Source organism: Lithobates pipiens, unplaced genomic scaffold, assembly GCF_037356315.1.
Source record: "Lithobates pipiens isolate NorthernLeopardFrog02 unplaced genomic scaffold, aLitPip1_a1.2 Scaffold_16, whole genome shotgun sequence".
NCBI classification, from domain to species: domain Eukaryota; kingdom Metazoa; phylum Chordata; class Amphibia; order Anura; family Ranidae; genus Lithobates; species Lithobates pipiens.
In genome coordinates, this window is record NW_027507748.1 from 394050160 (window position 1) to 394067992 (window position 17833).

General features: G+C 40.5%; 1 protein-coding gene and 7 non-coding genes across 20 annotated transcripts; all 8 read right to left on the reverse strand.

Annotated features, from left to right (window-relative positions):
- Positions 1-5368: 5368 nt before the first annotated feature.
- On the reverse strand, positions 5369-16928 carry LOC143983061 (uncharacterized). 13 transcript variants are annotated; one of them, XR_013274564.1, is made up of 13 exons: positions 16796-16928; positions 16656-16703; positions 14888-14914; positions 12629-12707; positions 11692-11760; positions 10766-10819; positions 10526-10556; positions 10300-10335; positions 8550-8617; positions 8104-8139; positions 7786-7808; positions 6348-6370; positions 5369-5416 (listed from the first exon to the last, which is right to left on the reverse strand). XR_013274564.1 is itself a non-coding variant. In XM_077482304.1 (12 exons), the coding sequence occupies exons 1-5, from the start codon at positions 15471-15473 to the stop codon at positions 10805-10807; spliced, it is 240 nt and encodes a 79-aa protein (XP_077338430.1). In that variant the 5' UTR covers positions 15474-15488; the 3' UTR covers positions 5369-5416; positions 6348-6370; positions 7786-7808; positions 8104-8139; positions 8550-8617; positions 10300-10335; positions 10526-10556; positions 10766-10804. The 13 variants fall into 13 exon arrangements, 8 of the variants coding, with proteins under 8 accessions (XP_077338430.1, XP_077338427.1, XP_077338429.1 ...); XR_013274561.1 differs by having other exon boundaries at positions 12629-12692; positions 16796-16922; XR_013274562.1 differs by having other exon boundaries at positions 12629-12692; positions 16656-16731; positions 16820-16834.
- Positions 7941-8079, reverse strand: LOC143986270 (small nucleolar RNA SNORA8). The gene has a single exon (XR_013276479.1). It is a non-coding gene; the product is annotated as a small nucleolar RNA SNORA8 (small nucleolar RNA).
- Positions 8687-8813, reverse strand: LOC143986276 (small nucleolar RNA SNORA18). Its single transcript, XR_013276485.1, has one exon. It is a non-coding gene; the product is annotated as a small nucleolar RNA SNORA18 (small nucleolar RNA).
- Positions 10611-10739, reverse strand: LOC143986285 (small nucleolar RNA SNORA40). The gene has a single exon (XR_013276493.1). It is a non-coding gene; the product is annotated as a small nucleolar RNA SNORA40 (small nucleolar RNA).
- Positions 10886-11018, reverse strand: LOC143986273 (small nucleolar RNA SNORA1). The gene has a single exon (XR_013276482.1). It is a non-coding gene; the product is annotated as a small nucleolar RNA SNORA1 (small nucleolar RNA).
- Positions 11837-11974, reverse strand: LOC143986271 (small nucleolar RNA SNORA8). Its single transcript, XR_013276480.1, has one exon. It is a non-coding gene; the product is annotated as a small nucleolar RNA SNORA8 (small nucleolar RNA).
- Positions 12765-12891, reverse strand: LOC143986277 (small nucleolar RNA SNORA18). The gene has a single exon (XR_013276486.1). It is a non-coding gene; the product is annotated as a small nucleolar RNA SNORA18 (small nucleolar RNA).
- Positions 16501-16624, reverse strand: LOC143986286 (small nucleolar RNA SNORA40). The gene has a single exon (XR_013276494.1). It is a non-coding gene; the product is annotated as a small nucleolar RNA SNORA40 (small nucleolar RNA).
- Positions 16929-17833: the final 905 nt, after the last annotated feature.

Below are 17833 nucleotides of genomic sequence, written 5' to 3' on the forward strand. Positions count from 1 at the left end.
ATCACAATTAATGCCACCAATACAGAAAAAACTATTCCTCCCACCGATATCAATGGGGCATAATTCCTGCTACTGACACTGCTAGGGTGCTTTTCCTCCCACTGATGAGTTATCGTTTGCTCCCAATGGCTGCAGTCTGGCCCCCCCTCAAACCTGAGGGACAGTAAAATGACTGTTTAGAGACCCGTGCATTGGCCAATTTTATTAATAAATGATTACACTATATTACTGCTCCTGTGGGCTTCTTGTTTGTAAACTATTCCACTTCAAATCCCAAGTATAGTACCGTACTTCCTGCTGATTACCTGGTGATGCAGGATTTGAGAGCTACATGCCTTAATAGCTCATCTGTCTGGTGAGTGCATATAGGAGGTAGTGGATATACACACTGCTGGTGACAGTGGACTATTTAAATAATAAAAAAAAAAAGAACTTTGAAGCAAAATAAGGGTCACAGTCCACCAATGCAGCCTGCACATTGCCCATCTGCAGCCTTGCCAGATTATACAGTGCCACTGTCTCCTGTGTAGCCAGAAATAAGTTACACACAGCCCCACCTCCGGTGATAGACAGAACCGTGGTCCACTGCCGGCCAGGAAGCAGAACTGGGTACACAGCTGTGTATAATCCAGCAGGAATCAGCGTATAACACACATGCTATTTCCCCGACATTTTGGGGGGGGGGGGGGGGGGGCGCTAACTATGTCATATGCCGATTAATCGGAGATGTGGTCTTTGGGACTCACTTGCACAAGCACTTTTTAAAAGGACTCAATGTTTACATAAATTAAGGCGATATCCCCAGTGAAACGATTAACCTACCTATACATCCATTTAGTCAATATTTCGTACCTGGTCCCACGTCATGGGATTTGATTGACAGCTGCGATGCCATCAATGAAATCCAATCAGGACACAAGATACCAGCTAGAACTTATGCGCTCGTTCCCAACGGGAGAACGGAAAACAGACGTTTTTTTTTTTCCACCTTAATGCATAGACTGCATTAAAGTGAAAAACCATGAGGGTTTACAACCCCTTTAATAGACTGTAGAATGCATGAAGGTTAAAAACCCCCTTCAGCCTTTACAACCACTTTAAATGTGTGTCTAAGAAGTGTTTTTTGTGTAATGTATGCTTGCCTCTTCCACCGCCCCCCCCCCCCCAATTTTTTTTATTTGTTATCCCTACTTTGCAGGTATAATAGAAATAGTTCTCTTGGTACAGAGCCCTGTGTTAACTGAACACAGGGCTCTAGGCTGTGATTAGACACAGCTAATCAGCAGGTCCTGCCCATGAACCATAGGCTAGGAGTCACAGCAGGTGTCGCCAGGGGCACACGTTCACCCTAAACTAGAGGTCGACCGATATGGGTTTTTCTCTGGCCGATGCCAATACAGAGATTTAGAAATTGCCATGACCGATATATGATGCCGATTATTTTTTTTCCCCCACTTCGTCTCATAAAATCTAACAGACACTGGGGTGTTTTTCAGGCACTTTAAAATAGCGCCTGTGAAGTGCCTGCAAAACTGCTCCCCTGCAGTCTGTGTGGAAGCCCCGAGTGCTTTCACACTGAGGAGATGCGCTGGCAGGACCTTAAAAAAAAGGTCCTACAAGCAGCATCTTTCGAGTGGTGTATACTGCTCCTCCACCACTCCTGCCCATTGAAATGCATGGGGACCGCTGCTGAAGCACCTGCGATTTGGCGGCAGCACTTCACAGGCACATTTAACCTCTTCCTGGGCTGCTAGCTGGATTATAAGTGCCCTGCTAAAATGGTAAAGCACCGCTAAAACTGGCAGCGTTTTACTGTCAACGCCTACTCGCTCCAGTGTGAAAGCAGCCTTAAGTGATACAGAAAATTTTACACTTATTAAACAAAACATCCAAACAGTTCACTTGTATGTATAATTTAGAACGAAATACATTTTTTTTTTATATATTACACAAAAACAGGTAATCAACTTTTGGATGAAAAAAATGGCCTAACTTTACTGTTTTTTTTTTAAATCTGTATTTTTCCCCCAAAAAAATAATTGCGTTTGAAAGACCGCTGCACAAATACCGTGTGACATAAAATATTGCAATAACCGTTATTTTATACCCTAGGATCTCTGCTAAAAAATATATATAAGTTTTGGGGGTTCTAAGTGAATTTCTAGCAGAAAATACAGGATTTTTATTTGCAAGCATCAAAAAAAAAAAAAAGATTTAGTCTTTAAATGGTTAAACTGAGAACTCTACACTGAGATGAGTTCATTCAAGTGTAAACATTGAATCTTTTTGACAAATATTAAAAGGGGTAGTTATGGCGCTCTCCTGCTATTATTTCTACTTAGTGTCTGCAGGACACTCACCTGCTAATAATTGTACCATTGTTAAATTATTCACTAGTGACAAACAAAAAAAAAAAAAAAAAAAAAATGAAGAAATAAAACTTCAAACTAAATACAAAACTAAAGAAAATAAGGAATTTCATTTTATGTGCAATATACAAATGACAATATAAATCGTGCTTAAAAATATAAGACAGAAATGCCATTTAAATTATCACTAAATTACTATATACTGGTGCAAAGATTCAATATACTTTCTGTAAAGAGAAAAAAAAAAAAAAAAAAAAAAAAAAAAAAAAAGCTTGTGTGCATTTTTGCTAATCACATGATGAGCTAAGTGCCTAAAAAAGTGCCACAGGTTCAGTAAATGCAATAAAGTGTTACGTGCTTCTATATGTGCCACAATACATAAACACAGCGCTTTGTATTCAATAAATAAAAGTCGCTAAAAATAAAAGTAAAAATACGAAAAATACAGATGCAAATTGATACAAATGTCCAGCAGCAGAAAATTTATATCAGAGAGTCCTATCTGGAACAAAAAGTGACAGTGTGCTTGGTGACTCCCTGGATTGCAACCGGTGCGATTCCCATGCATAAAGACAATAATCCACACTCACCAGCTCCCCTACCCCTTAAGGGGTTAATGTGCCTCCACAGTGTAAGCAAGGCTCCAGACGACATCCAATGACGAAACGCGTAGGGCATGGCCTAAGGTGTACTCATTACGGCAGCGGTGAATTCAAATGCTGTGAGCAGCATATACATTGAGGCATTGTTTTTATCCTTCGGTTTGCGAGTAACCTCTTATACACCTAGTGTAATCCCATTTAAAACAGCATTTTATTAAGTGTATAAGAAGTTACTTACAAACCGAAGGATAAAAAACAATGCCTCAATGTATATGCTGCTCACAGCATTTGAATTCACCGCCGCCGTAATGAGAGTGTACACCTTAGGCCACGCCCTATGCGTTTCGTCATTGGACGTCGCCTGGAGCCTTGCTTACACTGTGGAGGCGCATTAACCCCTTAAGGGGTAGGGGAGCTGGTGAGTGCGGATTATTGTCTTTATGCATGGGAATCGCACCGGTTGCAATCCAGGAAGTCACCAAGCACACTGTCACTTTTTGTTCCAGATAGGACTTTCTGACATTAATTTTCTGCTGCTGGACATATGTATCAATTTGCATCTGTATTTTTACTTTATTTTAAGCGACTTTTATTTATTGAATACAAAGCACTGCATTTATGTATTGTGGCACATATAGAAGCAGGCAACACTTTATTGCATTTACTGAACCTGTGGCACTTTTTTTTTTTAGGCACTTAGCTCATCATGTGATTAGCAAAAATGCACACAAGCATTTTTTTTCTTTACAGAAAAAGTATATTGAATTTTTGCACCAGTATATAGTAATTTAAAAAGCATTTGTCATATTTTTAAGCACAATTTATATTGTCATTTGTATATTGCACATAAAGAATTTTATTCTCTTTAGTTTTGTATTTAGTTTGAAGTTTATTTTTTCATTTTTTTTATATGTTAGTCACTAGTGAATAATTTAACAATAAGGTACAATTATTAGCAGGTGAGTGTCCTGCAGACACCAAGTAGAAATAGCAGGAGAGCACCATAACTACCCCTTTAATATTTGTGTATGGTTTTCAACCTTTTGGGTTGGATATTTTAGGTAGTGGCAGCCCCTCATTCCCACGCCAATTGTCACTTGCTTATAAGGTCTCACATTTTGGGTTTAATTAATATTTCACGTCCATAGCGCACCTTAACCCCCCTTTTCTATTGAAAATTTTTGATCTTTTCTTGGCAGACTGCCCAGAGAGGAGACAAGTCACTTCACTCAAGTCTCCAGGCAACTTACACTGATTTTTATTACTGAAGTCATTTGCAAGTCATGCTGAATATATCATTGGCCTTTAACAGCACAATCGGCCGATGCCGATTAAAAAACGCCAAATATTGGCCGGTCGATCTCTACCCTAAACCCAGAACTTAGCCTAGATTCTGGAGACATTAGGATTTTGTTTCAATCTCAGGCAAGGCCCATTAAAACTGGGACAATATGGAGGTTTGGATTAGCAAAGGATTTGTGGGGTAAGCTTGTACGGGTGGTGGAGGCAATTTAGGTGGGAAAATGACTTGTGTGGGAGGGGCTTAGAGGAATGAGTTATGGTTCCAGGATAGGGAACATGTGCTGGAAGGGGAGATTATTTATGCTTGGGTGGAGTATTTTTGCTGAGATGAGAGCTGTGCTAGGATATGGATTTGTGCTGGGAAGTTTTTTGGGGGGAGAGCTTTGCATAGACCTTCATTCACAGAGGAGTGCACTGTGAAAGTCTGTGGAGGAGGGAGAATGTGCAGAGGAGGTAAAGTTTGTGTGGGTTTAGCTGAGGGGAGAGCATTGTACACAGAGGAGAGCTAGGAGGCGACTTGTGATGGGAAAAGAGCTGAGGGTATTTTGCCTTATGTGATACACAGTTCACAGCCTTAACTCATTACAATTTTTTGGCACTGCTGCAACTCTCTCCTCTAAGGAATGTGTGACTGGGGCAGAGAGTTGGACAAAGGTGGCAAGTACCTGCACCTTTTCTGAAGGGAGGCGGCAAGGAGATTACGAAATCTACAAATTCCAAGTGGGGAACTACATCAAACAGGAATGTGGGCCAGAACATCGTCCAAACACCCTATACTTAATAAACCCACTGAGAGCAAGGATGAGATTTACAGGTACAAAACATTTTGTAATATGGGCAGAAATGGCACAGCTCCTGTAAGTAAATGCATTTGCTTACAGGAGCTCGTGTGGCTTTACACCTGTAGCAGCAACTTTTTTTGGAGAAGCTCTGAAATCTGCATCTCCTTTTTATTTGCTGCACATTTCTCTTGCATTGAACATTTAAACAAAAACAATACAAGCCATTGTAATTGTAGACCAACCAATGCAGAAGTAGTGATTGATAGATAATTTTTTATTTTATTTTTTTAATAAAGACACCACAGCTAAAAACTTTGGTCCAAAATGTTTATTTTGACACTTCAGATGAACCAGTTGCATTCTAAAAAGCAAAAACAAATCAAGCATCAGTTTTAAACGGCATTTCTTACAGATGTGGTGTAAAGCTGGCTATACACCATTACAAAAAACCAAACAGTCAACTTTTGAAGTTAGTGGGCCAATTTTAATTCATCTACAAAACGTAATCTTTTAGAGTGGTTGTAAAACGTTACAACACACTGGCCTACAGGCAAACCTAGATTAAGGTTTACCTGTAGGTCCAAGAAATATCTCCTAAACCTACACGTTTAGGAGATATTTGCAGAAAGACAGGCACCGATGTCTACGGCGCACCATCAGTGGCGAATACGCCGCGTGTGGCTGCTCCTGTGCACATGCACGGGAGTGACATCATCGCTGAATGACAGCGGCAGAGCAGCGAGACCCCACCGAGAAGATGGATGCGCTGGACTACTGGGGACAGCAGTGACATCGCTGGCTCCTGTGTCAGGACAGTGACACAATGGACTACTATGCGATGCATAGTAGTCCATTATGCTTTACCTTTGCAGGGAATGAAAGGAAGTAAACTCATCAGGGTTTACTTCCTCTTTAAGCAAACCCAAAATACTAGTGTCCCATTTTCATGTTTGTCCAGTGCATTCAGTACCTCCCAAGTCACTGACTAAACTTTTGTAAGCATTTTGTTTAACCTTCCACACATGCTTGTTCTGTGTCTGTCTTAAAGTACTAAAGCCATAACTAGCCAGACAAATGTCATTTTGAACATCAGGTCAAATAGGCAAGCTCTGCATTTCTTGGTACAAGTTATATCCTCTGCAATAGACCACAGTACACACAGTGTGCCCATTGTATCCTGTAGAGGATTTTACTATTGGTCACAGCGTAAGAACAGATGGTTTGAAGCCAAAAAAGCTCTCTTTGAAGTGACCATAATACTATATGAACTCAGTTTAATTCGTGCATAGTACCTTTTTGAAAATGTCCATTCATTCTATAAAAAAAAGGAATAAAATAAGTTACAAGGGTTAAAAAAATAAAAATAAAAAAAACACACCTTTATAGTATTTGTCCTGCAAAAGGTCTGATGCTGTATATATACACATACACACATCCATGAAGACCCTCTGAAATTTTACTATTTGGTCATGTCCACAGCGAACTAGAAACAGAAGTGCTAGCAGCCTTGGTAATGACCACATTCATAACAAAAGAAAAATAAGTGCAAGTGTCAATACAGTTCATCCGAGTTATAAATATATTACAAGTGGTTAAAATAGTTTAAGTCTCCATTCACACTTGTATGACTCCAAAGTTACACTGACTGGATGCGTGCAACTTGTATATGACTTTGAACAGTGATAAATGTTATACAATGCAACAGTTGTCCATTTAAGTGCGACTTTCATGCAACTTTTGAGGGTTAACATTGCAGTCTATAGCCCTCAAGTTGCATTAAAGTCAGGCCAAATTAGTGCATTTACTACTTTGATGATGCTGCAACTCTAAGTTGCACATATATAAAAGGTTATTGCAAAATATGGGGCAGCAACTTTCCATGCGACATTGATGTCCAAAAGTTGCATGTCAAGTGTGAATGGAGCCTAAAAGCTGAACTCTGGAAATGTTAACACAAAAACTGTTTAGCAGCCAAAATGATCTGTAGTAGTGTGCCTTGACCACAAGACTGAACAGCTGGCAGACAGCATAGAGAAGCTGGTGATTGCACTTGTACTGCAATGCAATTTGATCACCAACCATTTACTAATCTCTGATTGAAAAAACTCCCATCACTTAAGTTCATCATTCTATTATCCCCAATAGACCAAATTAACAGGTTTTACCTGTTACATTAAGGGGGCATTGTACAGAGACTTGAGCACATGTTTTAGTGCAAGGTTTTCAAATTATCCTTAAATCTGCTAGTATTAAAACAATATAGCCTATAATTGGCTAGAAAAACCCACCCTTCATCTCACAGCTACTTGGCAAGAGCTGAGGCCAGTGACTGCCACCTTATACATTGTTTCAGTGAGCGATTTATAACCCTTGTCATGTGTCCCATTGGAGATTTCTCTTAATTTCCTGTTCCATAGTGGAAACAGAAGTGAGAGCAAGCCACTCCCCTCCATTAGTGTTCTAAGACCACACAATGTTATTTTCAATTAGAACGGCACAAAGGTGACAAATAAGGAACGTGAATCCCCCTAATAGCAGCTCAGAGAAAAAATAAAATAAAAGTGTCTTTAGTTATACTTTAAGCAGGAAGTGGGGTGTCTCCAACCCCAATCACTCAGCCATCTGCCCCTTTCTTTCCGGAGAGGTACAACAGTCTTCATTTCAATAGACTGGAGACACCGACCAAAAACTATGGTCTACACTCCACCCCATTTAACATGTGGTTGTTACCTGATAACACTTGCATCATTTACCTGTAAAGAGAAAAGACTGCATAAGCTCTCAAAAAAAAAAAAAAAAAAAAAAAAAAAGTCACTGTATAACATTAAATCAAGAACATTATCCAACAGCTACAAATTCTCTTAATGCAGGGCTGGGTGAACCCCACTTGTATCAGCATAAAAACCAGGTCTTCAAACATATAAGGCTTGAAAACCAACGATGCCACTTACTGATTTGTTATTGCACTGGTTATTGAACACCGCAATAGGAAACAGCTATTGTGTGCAGATACCATACAGTGCACTAGCAATCACATCCAACACATACCTCTTAGAAGATGAAGACATCCAGATTTAAAGAAATCTAAAGACAAAGATCAAAAAAAGTCAGTCAAGACAAAATATTGCCCCCCCCAAGGATATTAGGCAAATGCCAAAATGGCATTTCTAAGATTTATCACCATTAGGTCTGCTGACCACAACAGTCAGTGCAGAGATTTTGCATTTTCAGTTCTAGTCAGATACACAAGTTAAGTTCATTCCTCAGTCACACAGCAGTTGAACAAAGAAAAATCATCATTTGAACTGAAAAATTCAGGTGAACCAAAGAAAAAAAAAAAAAAGATATAAAAATGATCTCCCCGCCACCCTCTACCCCGCCCAAAAAAAGGGCTCTAAAAGAATTTCTTCATCAATGGTTCTTTTGAGCAGGCATGTCCAGAAACAGCAGACAATTGCTATTTTTGCACAAGGATCAAACTTCTTCCAATTTACCTGCATTGATAGCCGTTTAGTGTTGCAAGAAGATGCCAGCTCCAAGACATGTCTGGCCCAACTTCTGCCTAAAAATAAAATATATATATGTTAAGTTACAGGCAGCACAAGAACATTAATTGCAGCATTTCATTGTTCTTTGTTATGTAGTTCTAACCCACTAAAACACAAGGTTTTAGGAGGCAAAGCAACTACAAATTTCATCTATGAGGCGTTTCCAACGATATGAACTTACATCAAAGTACCATCGGGATAGACCTCAAAAAATCCAAATATACTTTTGAGGCCTGCTATAGTACAACAAGAGACTGTTTTGGGGCCCCCACCAATTGTGGCAAGCTCAGGATCTAGTTACAATTATACCTGCAATTTAAAAATCAAATATAGGTCAGTGAGACTCATTGGGAAATAGGACAATTTATACATTTAAAAAAAAAAAAAAAAAAAAAAAAAAAAAAAAAAAAAAAAAAACACGGTTTAGATTGGGTCACAAGGGCTTGGAACCACTGTCATGTTTTAATTGCCATCCATGTCCAAACCTCCTAACCAATTTCGCAAAGAATGAAAGGGTAAAATTGAGCATTTTGTGTTGTCAAGGAATGGAGGGGAAAATGCACCAAAAAGGACCCTTGTTTTAATGACAACCCAAGAGGGGATTTCCTTGCATTGGAAAGATAACATTACTACACGACAGGAAGTGTAGGATGATCCAAAGAGACCTAAAAATTTGTTAGTTTACACCACTCCCTCCATTATAGCCAAAGAAAAGTCTTTTAATCTCTTTTGAAAAGATCTTTGCCACTGAACCATCTCAGCGCTGTAATATGAAAGGACCACCTGCAACCCATGGACAATTGCAAGTATCCCACTAAAGTACCACAAGTGAGCCTTAACATCTGACATCAGTCCTTATGGATTTTTGGAAAGCCTAGAGCTTGCCAAGGTTGAGATATCTGAATGTCCTTAAAGGAGTTGTAAAGTCAGTTTTTTATTTTCATGCGTTCCATGCATGAAGATAAAAAAAACCTGTGTGCAGCCACCACCCCATCTTTCTCCAGCATTGTCCACAAGTGCCTTAACCGCCAGGGACTCTGATTAGCTGATGCAGCAGCAGCACCATTTGCTCCCACTGCTGTCAAAGTCAGTTAACCAATCAGAAGAGGAGGCAGGACCGAACAGGGGCTCCATGTCTGAATGGACATTGAACTGACTTGGCTCAGGTGCCCCCATAGCAAGCCGCTTGCTGTGGGGGCACTCGACAGGAGCCCCAAAGAGGGACCCGAGAAGAGGAGGATCTGGGCTTCCATGTGCAAAACCACTGCATAGAGCAAGCCATTTTTTGGAAAAAAAAAAACAAAAAAAAAAACAAACAAACAAACACACAAGACTTTACAATCACGATAATGGTATGCCTTAATAGAACACATTAGGGTATTTGCATTTTTGCCAGTTTGGGACAGCTACATTGGCTGTAGATGAGAGCAAAAAGTAAAATAATCTGATCAAAAACCATTCCTTTAAAAGAGGAAATGACTGCCATAACCAAACTAGTTTTAATTGGGAAAATTACATTAAGGAAAAACATCTGCTTGCTTCTACCATTTGCTTGCAGTAGGTGTTGGATCCATTAAGGCCAGAGGACATATTTTACACCCAAACAGGTCATGGAAATGGCCAGTATAACACTGAGTAAGGGATGGGAGAGGTATACAAGTGGAAATTATAATCAAGCATGAAACAAAACCATTACCTTTCCAGTAATCTGTTTAGTACTTTGGATACTTTCCTGGAAGCAAATAAAAGTAGTGTTAAAACTTTTTTATATTGGGAGAGATACGTTCACTATCATGTAAGCTGTTCAGAAAAGCTATGGTCTCTCACATACATTCAGAGCAGTTGAACATTGGAAATCATCAGGACAGCCATATGATCAGTGTGCCAATCTTATAAAAATAGTTCCAGAAAACTGCGCTCACCCCACGTCACATGAAGTTACAAATCCTGATCCTGCAAAAAGAAGAACAATCAGTAATCCACCAAGTACTATAATGCCAACATGCAGATGTCCCTTCCTGTAAGTAACACAACTCATACAAATCAACCAAGTTGTGGGTTGCAAAAGAAGGTTTTGTTTTAAGCGCTTGCATCAGTCTGTATCTATAGATAGGACAGACACACATAGCAAGTGCTATAGTGTCCTAAACAGGATTACTAACCTGCACCATGGTCAAGGATTCATATGGACGGGATTAACCTTAAGCAAGGCACACCTGGAGAACAAAACACATATTTGACAACATTCTGTAACAGCACGATTATCTTATAGAAGCATTAGGAATTATAGCAGGTCTCATTGTCATCACTGCAATATGTTCTACATGATGGAAGCAAAACCTGTGCATTGATGTGGCCTCGTTGAATAGAAGAGACACACAATGGAGCACTGTGCTCTATACAGTTAACAAGGCAAAATTACTCTAGAAAAGTACAATACTGAGAGGAGAAATTCATATACATATCCAATACATGTTACCCCAACATTTCATATTCCTGATGTATCTGTGTTAAAAAAGTATCCTGTTGTGTTGCTTTGTGTGAAATACTTAGGAAAGCAGGGGGACTGGCTGATCACACTAGGCTTAGAAGCACATCCACCCCAGTGTGGTCAGCAATGCAGGGTTGTGAGCAGTCTGCCTGTCATCCAATGGCCAAGATGTGCTTACACTTTAGTCTGGTCGTACAATAAATTTACAAAATGTATGCAATGACCTGTCTAATCTAGCAAATTAATGTATATCCAATCTTGTTGGTAGATCAAGATTATACAAATCAGATTGTAATGTGTGTGAGCTGAAAGAATATTTATGTTTGCAAATCACATTACAAACTAGAAGTGCAGGTTTGTTTAGTGGAAATAGTTACACTATATACACTTCACCTTTTGTAACTTAGTAAACATTTAAAACCACACAAAATATAAAAAACGACCCCAGACAGCTCTCCAACTTCGTGTTACACCATATTTGATCAAATGTATTATAGCTTTTCCATTTTAAAACAAATCTTAAACACCACATTTAAATCTAATAGTACCGTGTGACATGGAGGATAACCACTTAAAAGCAGGAATAAACTCACTGACCTTTTTTACACCTGAAAGGGAAAAGGCATAATGAGCTAGTATGCACCGCATATCTTGACAGTGTTCCATCTGTAAAAGCGAGACACTACATTAGTTCTGAAAAAAATAAAAAAATAAAAAAAAAAAAAGCAGCTTGATATTCAAACTTTGTATCAGCATAAAACCAGGTCTTCAAACACAAAAAGGCTTGAAACCAACGATGCCACTTACTGATTTAATCTTGCACCGATTATTGAACACTACAATGGGATAAAGCCATTGAGTGCAGATACCATTCAGTGCGGAATATATTAGACACTTAAAGGCAAGGCAAGATTTTTAATCTGCTGTCATGTTTGGCAGCAACCCATTTATGTATGAATAAGTTGTATTAGTACAACAAAACCACCAAAGTGAAAACAAATCATGCATTTCCAAGCTCTAATCAAGTGTAAGTTTAGTCAATTCTGCAGTCAAGCAACAGTTGACCACAGAAACATTTGTAATATTTTACAATGCTCATATTGGAAATCACTTTCCAGCTAAAGACTTAAAGTGGTACAAAAAAAAAAAAAAAAAGTGCAAAAACGTGTGCAGCTGCGCATGGTAGCAGGCTTCTAAACTTAAATTTTATTCAAGTAAGCGACAATAAAACCTGGAAGTTGACTAGTTTCCAAGCAGAGCTGCACCGGAATTTACTAAAACTGGGGAATGCAATCATAGTGCAGGGATCTGCAAACTACAGCACTCCAGCTGTTGCAGAACTACATGTCCCAGGAGCGCTGTAGTTTGTAGATCTCTGCCATAGTATCTACATATCAGTCACCCATTTAAAACATCACAAGATACCACCATTCTTGAATCAGTAGGACTACTACTTTGAGCACTGCATGTGCCAAGTACTATACTGCAACCCAAAATGGCATAACTTTAGAGCATGAACATTTTTTTAAGTTACCTGGCTAGATTTTCCTGCTGTAAGCAGATGCCGACTCCAATGCAGGTTAAAAGTCAACTTCGGTCTGGAGGCATAAAATCTGATCAGAACAGGTGACAGGAGGCACAAGAACACCAAACAGAATTTTGATAACAAAAGTTGTCATGCAGTCATATCCTACTAAACACAAGGTTTCAGCAAGCAAAGCTAACTGCAAGTTTAATCTATGAGGCATTTCCAACGATATGAACTTACAGCAAAGTGCCATCGGGATAGACCTCAAACCAGTCTAAGGCTTTTTTTTTTTTAGGACACTTGAATACAATTGGGCAATACACAACTGCATAAAAAAAAAAAAAAAAAAAAAAAAAAAAAAAAAAAAAAAAATCCACACTACAACGTGTTAGGAGAGCGACTGCATCCTAATCTGCTCAGTCTACACAGGTATCCAATCTACTGAAGTTTATGGAATATTTACCATCCCAAAAAAGGGTAGCTGTAAATGATCAGTATGATATTAACCCCTTTCATGACTAAGCCTATTTTTGGCATTTGGTGTTTAAAATCCATATTTTTTGAATAAAAACGGCGATTGTTGCAATATTTTATGTCACACGGTATTTGCGCAGCAGTGTTTTAAACTCATTTTGGGAAAAGGGACACTTTCATGAATTAAAAAAAAAACAGTAAAATTAGCCTTTTTTGCATAATGTGAAAGATAATGTTACACTGAGTAAACATACCAAACATGTCACAATTTATAATTGCACACACTCGTGGATTGACAACAAAGTACGGTACCTAAAAATCTCAATAGAGGACGCTTTAAAATTTTTTTACGGTTACCAGATTAGCGTTACAGAGGTCTAGTGCTAGAATTATTGCCCTCGCTCAGCCGATCGCAGCGATACCTCACATGTGTGATTTGAACACCGTTTACATATGCGGGCACAACTTCCGTATGCGTTTGCTTCACAAGCTCGCATGGAGGGAGGGCTGGCGCTTTAAAAAAAATTTTAAAATGAATAAATTGTTTTAAAAAAAATGATCACTTTTATTGCCGTCACAAGGAATGTAAACATCACTTGTGACCGGTAATCTTTATGGAGGGATCGGGGGGTCTAAAAGACCTGATCCCCCTTTACACTTCAATGTATTCAGATCGCAGAAAACGGCGATTCTGAATACAGTATATTTTTTAAAACAGTCGCCATTGGCAGCCAAGTAAACGGGAAGGGACATCACTTCCGTGTTTACTATTCGGATACTGGAACGAAGCCGATTACGGCTTCGTTCCAGTTCCTCCCCAGCAGCCGGAGGCATCGGAGCTTGAATCGGTGCTCCCGATCGAGCGGGAGCACCAGTAACAGCGGCAAGACGTCCCCTCCTGCATAACAGCCGAGCACCTTTTAGCCGCTTCGGTTGTTATGGCTGGATAGCCAATCGCCCACTGTAAAAAAAAACAGTACCGGGATGATGCCTGCAATACCCCCCGGAAGCAGAGTACGCAGATCTGCTTATGCTCAGCGGCAATGGGTTAAACTGGAGTACATAGAGATGTGCTACATGCACACTGGTTAATTCAATCAAAGGTGCCCAATTGCTCAGCAGTGACACTTGTTTCCATTCTTTTCTGTAAATGGAAACTTCTATTCTAAATTTTCATATTTTATTAAATTGATTTATCCAATTACTACACCATGGAGTCCCCCTTTCCATATTACTGAATGTTATTTTTCCAAGCAGTATTCCAAGGGAGCAAATCGGGCAGTGTGGATGCGTCAGTAAGGCAGAGGGAAACATCACCATGCACATTGGAGTGTGGATCTCGATCTGATGAACTCACATTGAAAAGTTGTCACAATTGGATCTTTATTGCACTGTGTATGGGACTATTTCACGATTTTTTAAAGTCATTTTTTCCCCACAATTTTAACGCATTTTATTTTACTTAAGCGCTTAGACTATTTAACGTCACAATTATTGGACTTTTTATTGCATTTGATTGCTACACTTGCAGTATGCTCATATGCACTGCTTAATCCTTTGCACAATCATATTGTTGAAGTTTTCATATTTTCTATATTGCACAGATTGCTTTTTTGCACTTTGAGTTTATTCTTTAGGATTTCAGCTTTTTAGCAAGTGTGATTTTTTACCATTTCCTTGACAAGTGTAGCACCAGTCACACTAAGAATGCATATGGTTTGGTTTATAATATCCTATAGGGGAAAAAAAAAAGAAATAGGACAAGCATTTCATCCTAGGAGATTCACTTACCTTGTATCACCTGAGGCACTACAGATCCTACAAGGGAGAAATTCAGTCAGTCACTAGGCAGCACATGTGTGTATCCCATACCCCAAAGATAACAAAGTTGCCACTTCCACACACTTGTACCTTCTACGTGGGCAGCACACGCTTATGGCCTACACTTATGACACACACAAGCATACATCTGCATTCAATTTCCCACAGGTGGAACTAGCACACGCCTGCTTTACCTTTACACACTAGCACATAGTTGCACCTTTATGTTCAGCACATGCCTGTGCTCCCATTTCACATACACCAGCACATGCCTGTTTCACTGTTGTACCCTCTACAGTGGCAGCACAAGTCCATGCCTCCCCCTGGAGAAAGTACCTCCTTCCCCCACACAGGAACAGTACATACCCGTGTCCCCTTCTGGAGCAGTAAACACCTGTGTTCCATCCCACAAGAGCACATGCCTGTGACCCCTTCTCTCCCCCACAGGAGCAGTACCTGCCTGTGTCCCAATCCCATACAAGAGCACATGCCTGTATCCTTTTCTCTCCCTCACAGGAGCAGTACATGCCTGCATCAACTTCCTACAGGAGCACATGTCTGTGTCCCCCCCACAGGAGTAGTACACGCCTGCTTCCCCCTCCCCCAAGAGCACATGCCCATATCCCCCTTTTCCCTCCCCCACAGGAGCAGTACACGCCTGCATTCCCTTCCGAAATGAGCACATGTCCGTATCCCCTTTTCCCTCCCCCACAGGAGCAGTACACGCCTGTGTCACTATCCCACAAGAGCACATGCCGTATTCTTTTCTCTCCCCCACAGAAGCACATGCCTGTGTCCCTATCCCCCACGGGAGTACACGCCTGCATTCCCTTCCAAAATGAGCACATGCCCGTATCCCCTTCCACAGGAGCAGTACACGCCTGTGTCCCCATCCCACACATGAGCACATGCCTGTGTCCCTATCCCCCACAGGAGTACACACCTGCATGCCATTCCTAAATGAGCACATGTCCGTATGCCCTTTACCCTCCCCCAGAGGAGCAGTACACTCCTGCATCCCCTTCCCATACGAGCACATGCCTGTGTCACCCCCCCAGAGCCATACACGCCCGAGTCTCCTTCCCACATGAGCACATGCCTGTATCCCCTCCCCCACAGGAGCCGTACACGCCCGAGTCTCCTTCCCGCACGAGCACATGTCTGTATTCCCCTCCCCCACAGGAGCAGTACATTACGGAGTCTCCACACACACACACGAGCACATACCCATGTCCCCTACTATGCACATGCTTGATTTCTATTACTCAAACAGTCATTCCTTCTATATGAAGAGTACAAACTTACATGCCTTACCACACCTGTGTCTCCACTACCACCCACATAAGGGCAGCACACTTCGTGTTCCATACCCCCACATAGAAGCACATGACTGTGTCCTCTTCCCCCATATATTCTATATGCGCAGTACATTCCTGTCACCACCCCTCCAGACATGATAGTGAAGACACAGGCATTTACTATCACCTCCATACAGGCAGCATTTCCCTGCCTCCTTCTGCACATGCAGCAGTTAAACCTTCTACGTGGGCAGCACATCTCTGCATTATGTGGAACACACACACATTGTCCCTTCCCATAAGTAACACAACTTACACCAGTCAGTTGTGGGTTGCAAGAGAAGGGTTTATTCTCAGCACTTCCATAAATCTGTACAGAAATATCAGCCAGATAAAACCAGGAAGTGCTAGAAAGTCCTGATAAAAGCCAAGCTACTCACCTCCACCATCACGATCCGCACAGATGGATAGAAAAGCACATTTTCCACCTAGGAACAAATAACAGCATTCAGTGATCTGCTAACACAATACAAGGAACACAATTACTGTCATGTAACCAAGAAAGAGCCCGCCCGTCTACCTCGCCGCTCTGCACATCACATACACGTCTGCCATGCTGGATCTGCCGCTTTCTAAAATGGCTTCTAGGCTGAGCTCTGTCCTTATAACCACATGGCGCTGCGTGACGTCACTTCCTCCTTAGGACTTCCTGAATAATTAGGGGCGTGTGCTATCAGAGCAGGGAGTGTATAAGGAGGATGCTGGTCTATTCCACAAATATGAAAGGACGATTAGAGAGCCATTATTTAGGGGTTTTCTTTGAGTCCTGCTGCCTAGTTTAGACTACTGCTCTTTAACTTATGTTGAGTGAGGTGCATGCTGTAATTCCAATGCAATTTGCTAACACAGAGCTGTTAGAGTATAACTAAAGGAAAACTTGTTTTTCTTAGTTGTGGAGAGGGATCAGAACCCCTGTCAGGTTTATTGCTGCCTGTGTCCCCATTAAGGAGATTCCCCCTCTCTATTTGTCCTGTTTACCATTATCATTGAAAGTACAAGAAAATCACTCATTTTGATTTGTCCCCAGAAAAGTAATAGAAGGGACATTTTCCAATGGGGACACAAGTTCTGGTGACCTGGGGGACCCCAAAAGATTCCCTTAATTTGCAGGGATTTCCTCTCACTTCCTGTTTTGCCTGTGGAAATCTCCCCATTGGAACAAAAAGTGCAACCATAAACAGGACAAGGGTTATAACTGCCTCTTTCAGTATCCAGAATGAAAAGAAAAGTTTTGCCTATAGTTCTACTTTAAACCCTTGTTCTCAAACTGTATACAGCGCCTTGAAAAAGTATTCATACCCCTTGAATTTTCCCACATTTTGTCATTTTACAACCAGAAAAGTAAATGTATTTTATTGGGATGATAGACCAACACAAAGTGGCACAAAATTGTGAAGTGTAAGGGAAATAATAAATGGTTTTCAAATTGATTTACAAATAAATCTGTGAAAATGCAATTTGTATTCAGTCAATACTTTGTAGATCCACCTTTTGCTGCAATTACAGCTGCAAGTCTTTTTTGGGGATGTCTCTACCAGCTTTGCACATCTAGAAAGTG

Coding starts and splice junctions, on each gene's coding strand:
- LOC143983061 (XM_077482305.1), bottom strand. CDS start 15,444: ATGTACTGCTCCTGTGAGGGAGAGAAAAGGATACAGGCATGTGCTCTT. Junction 14,915..15,283: donor TGCTCCAGAAGGGGACACGG/GTATGTACTGTT, acceptor TCTCCCTTGTAG/GATCTGTAGTGCCTCAGGTG. Junction 11,761..12,628: donor CAGCAGGAAAATCTAGCCAG/GTAACTTAAAAA, acceptor TCGCTTTTACAG/ATGGAACACTGTCAAGATAT.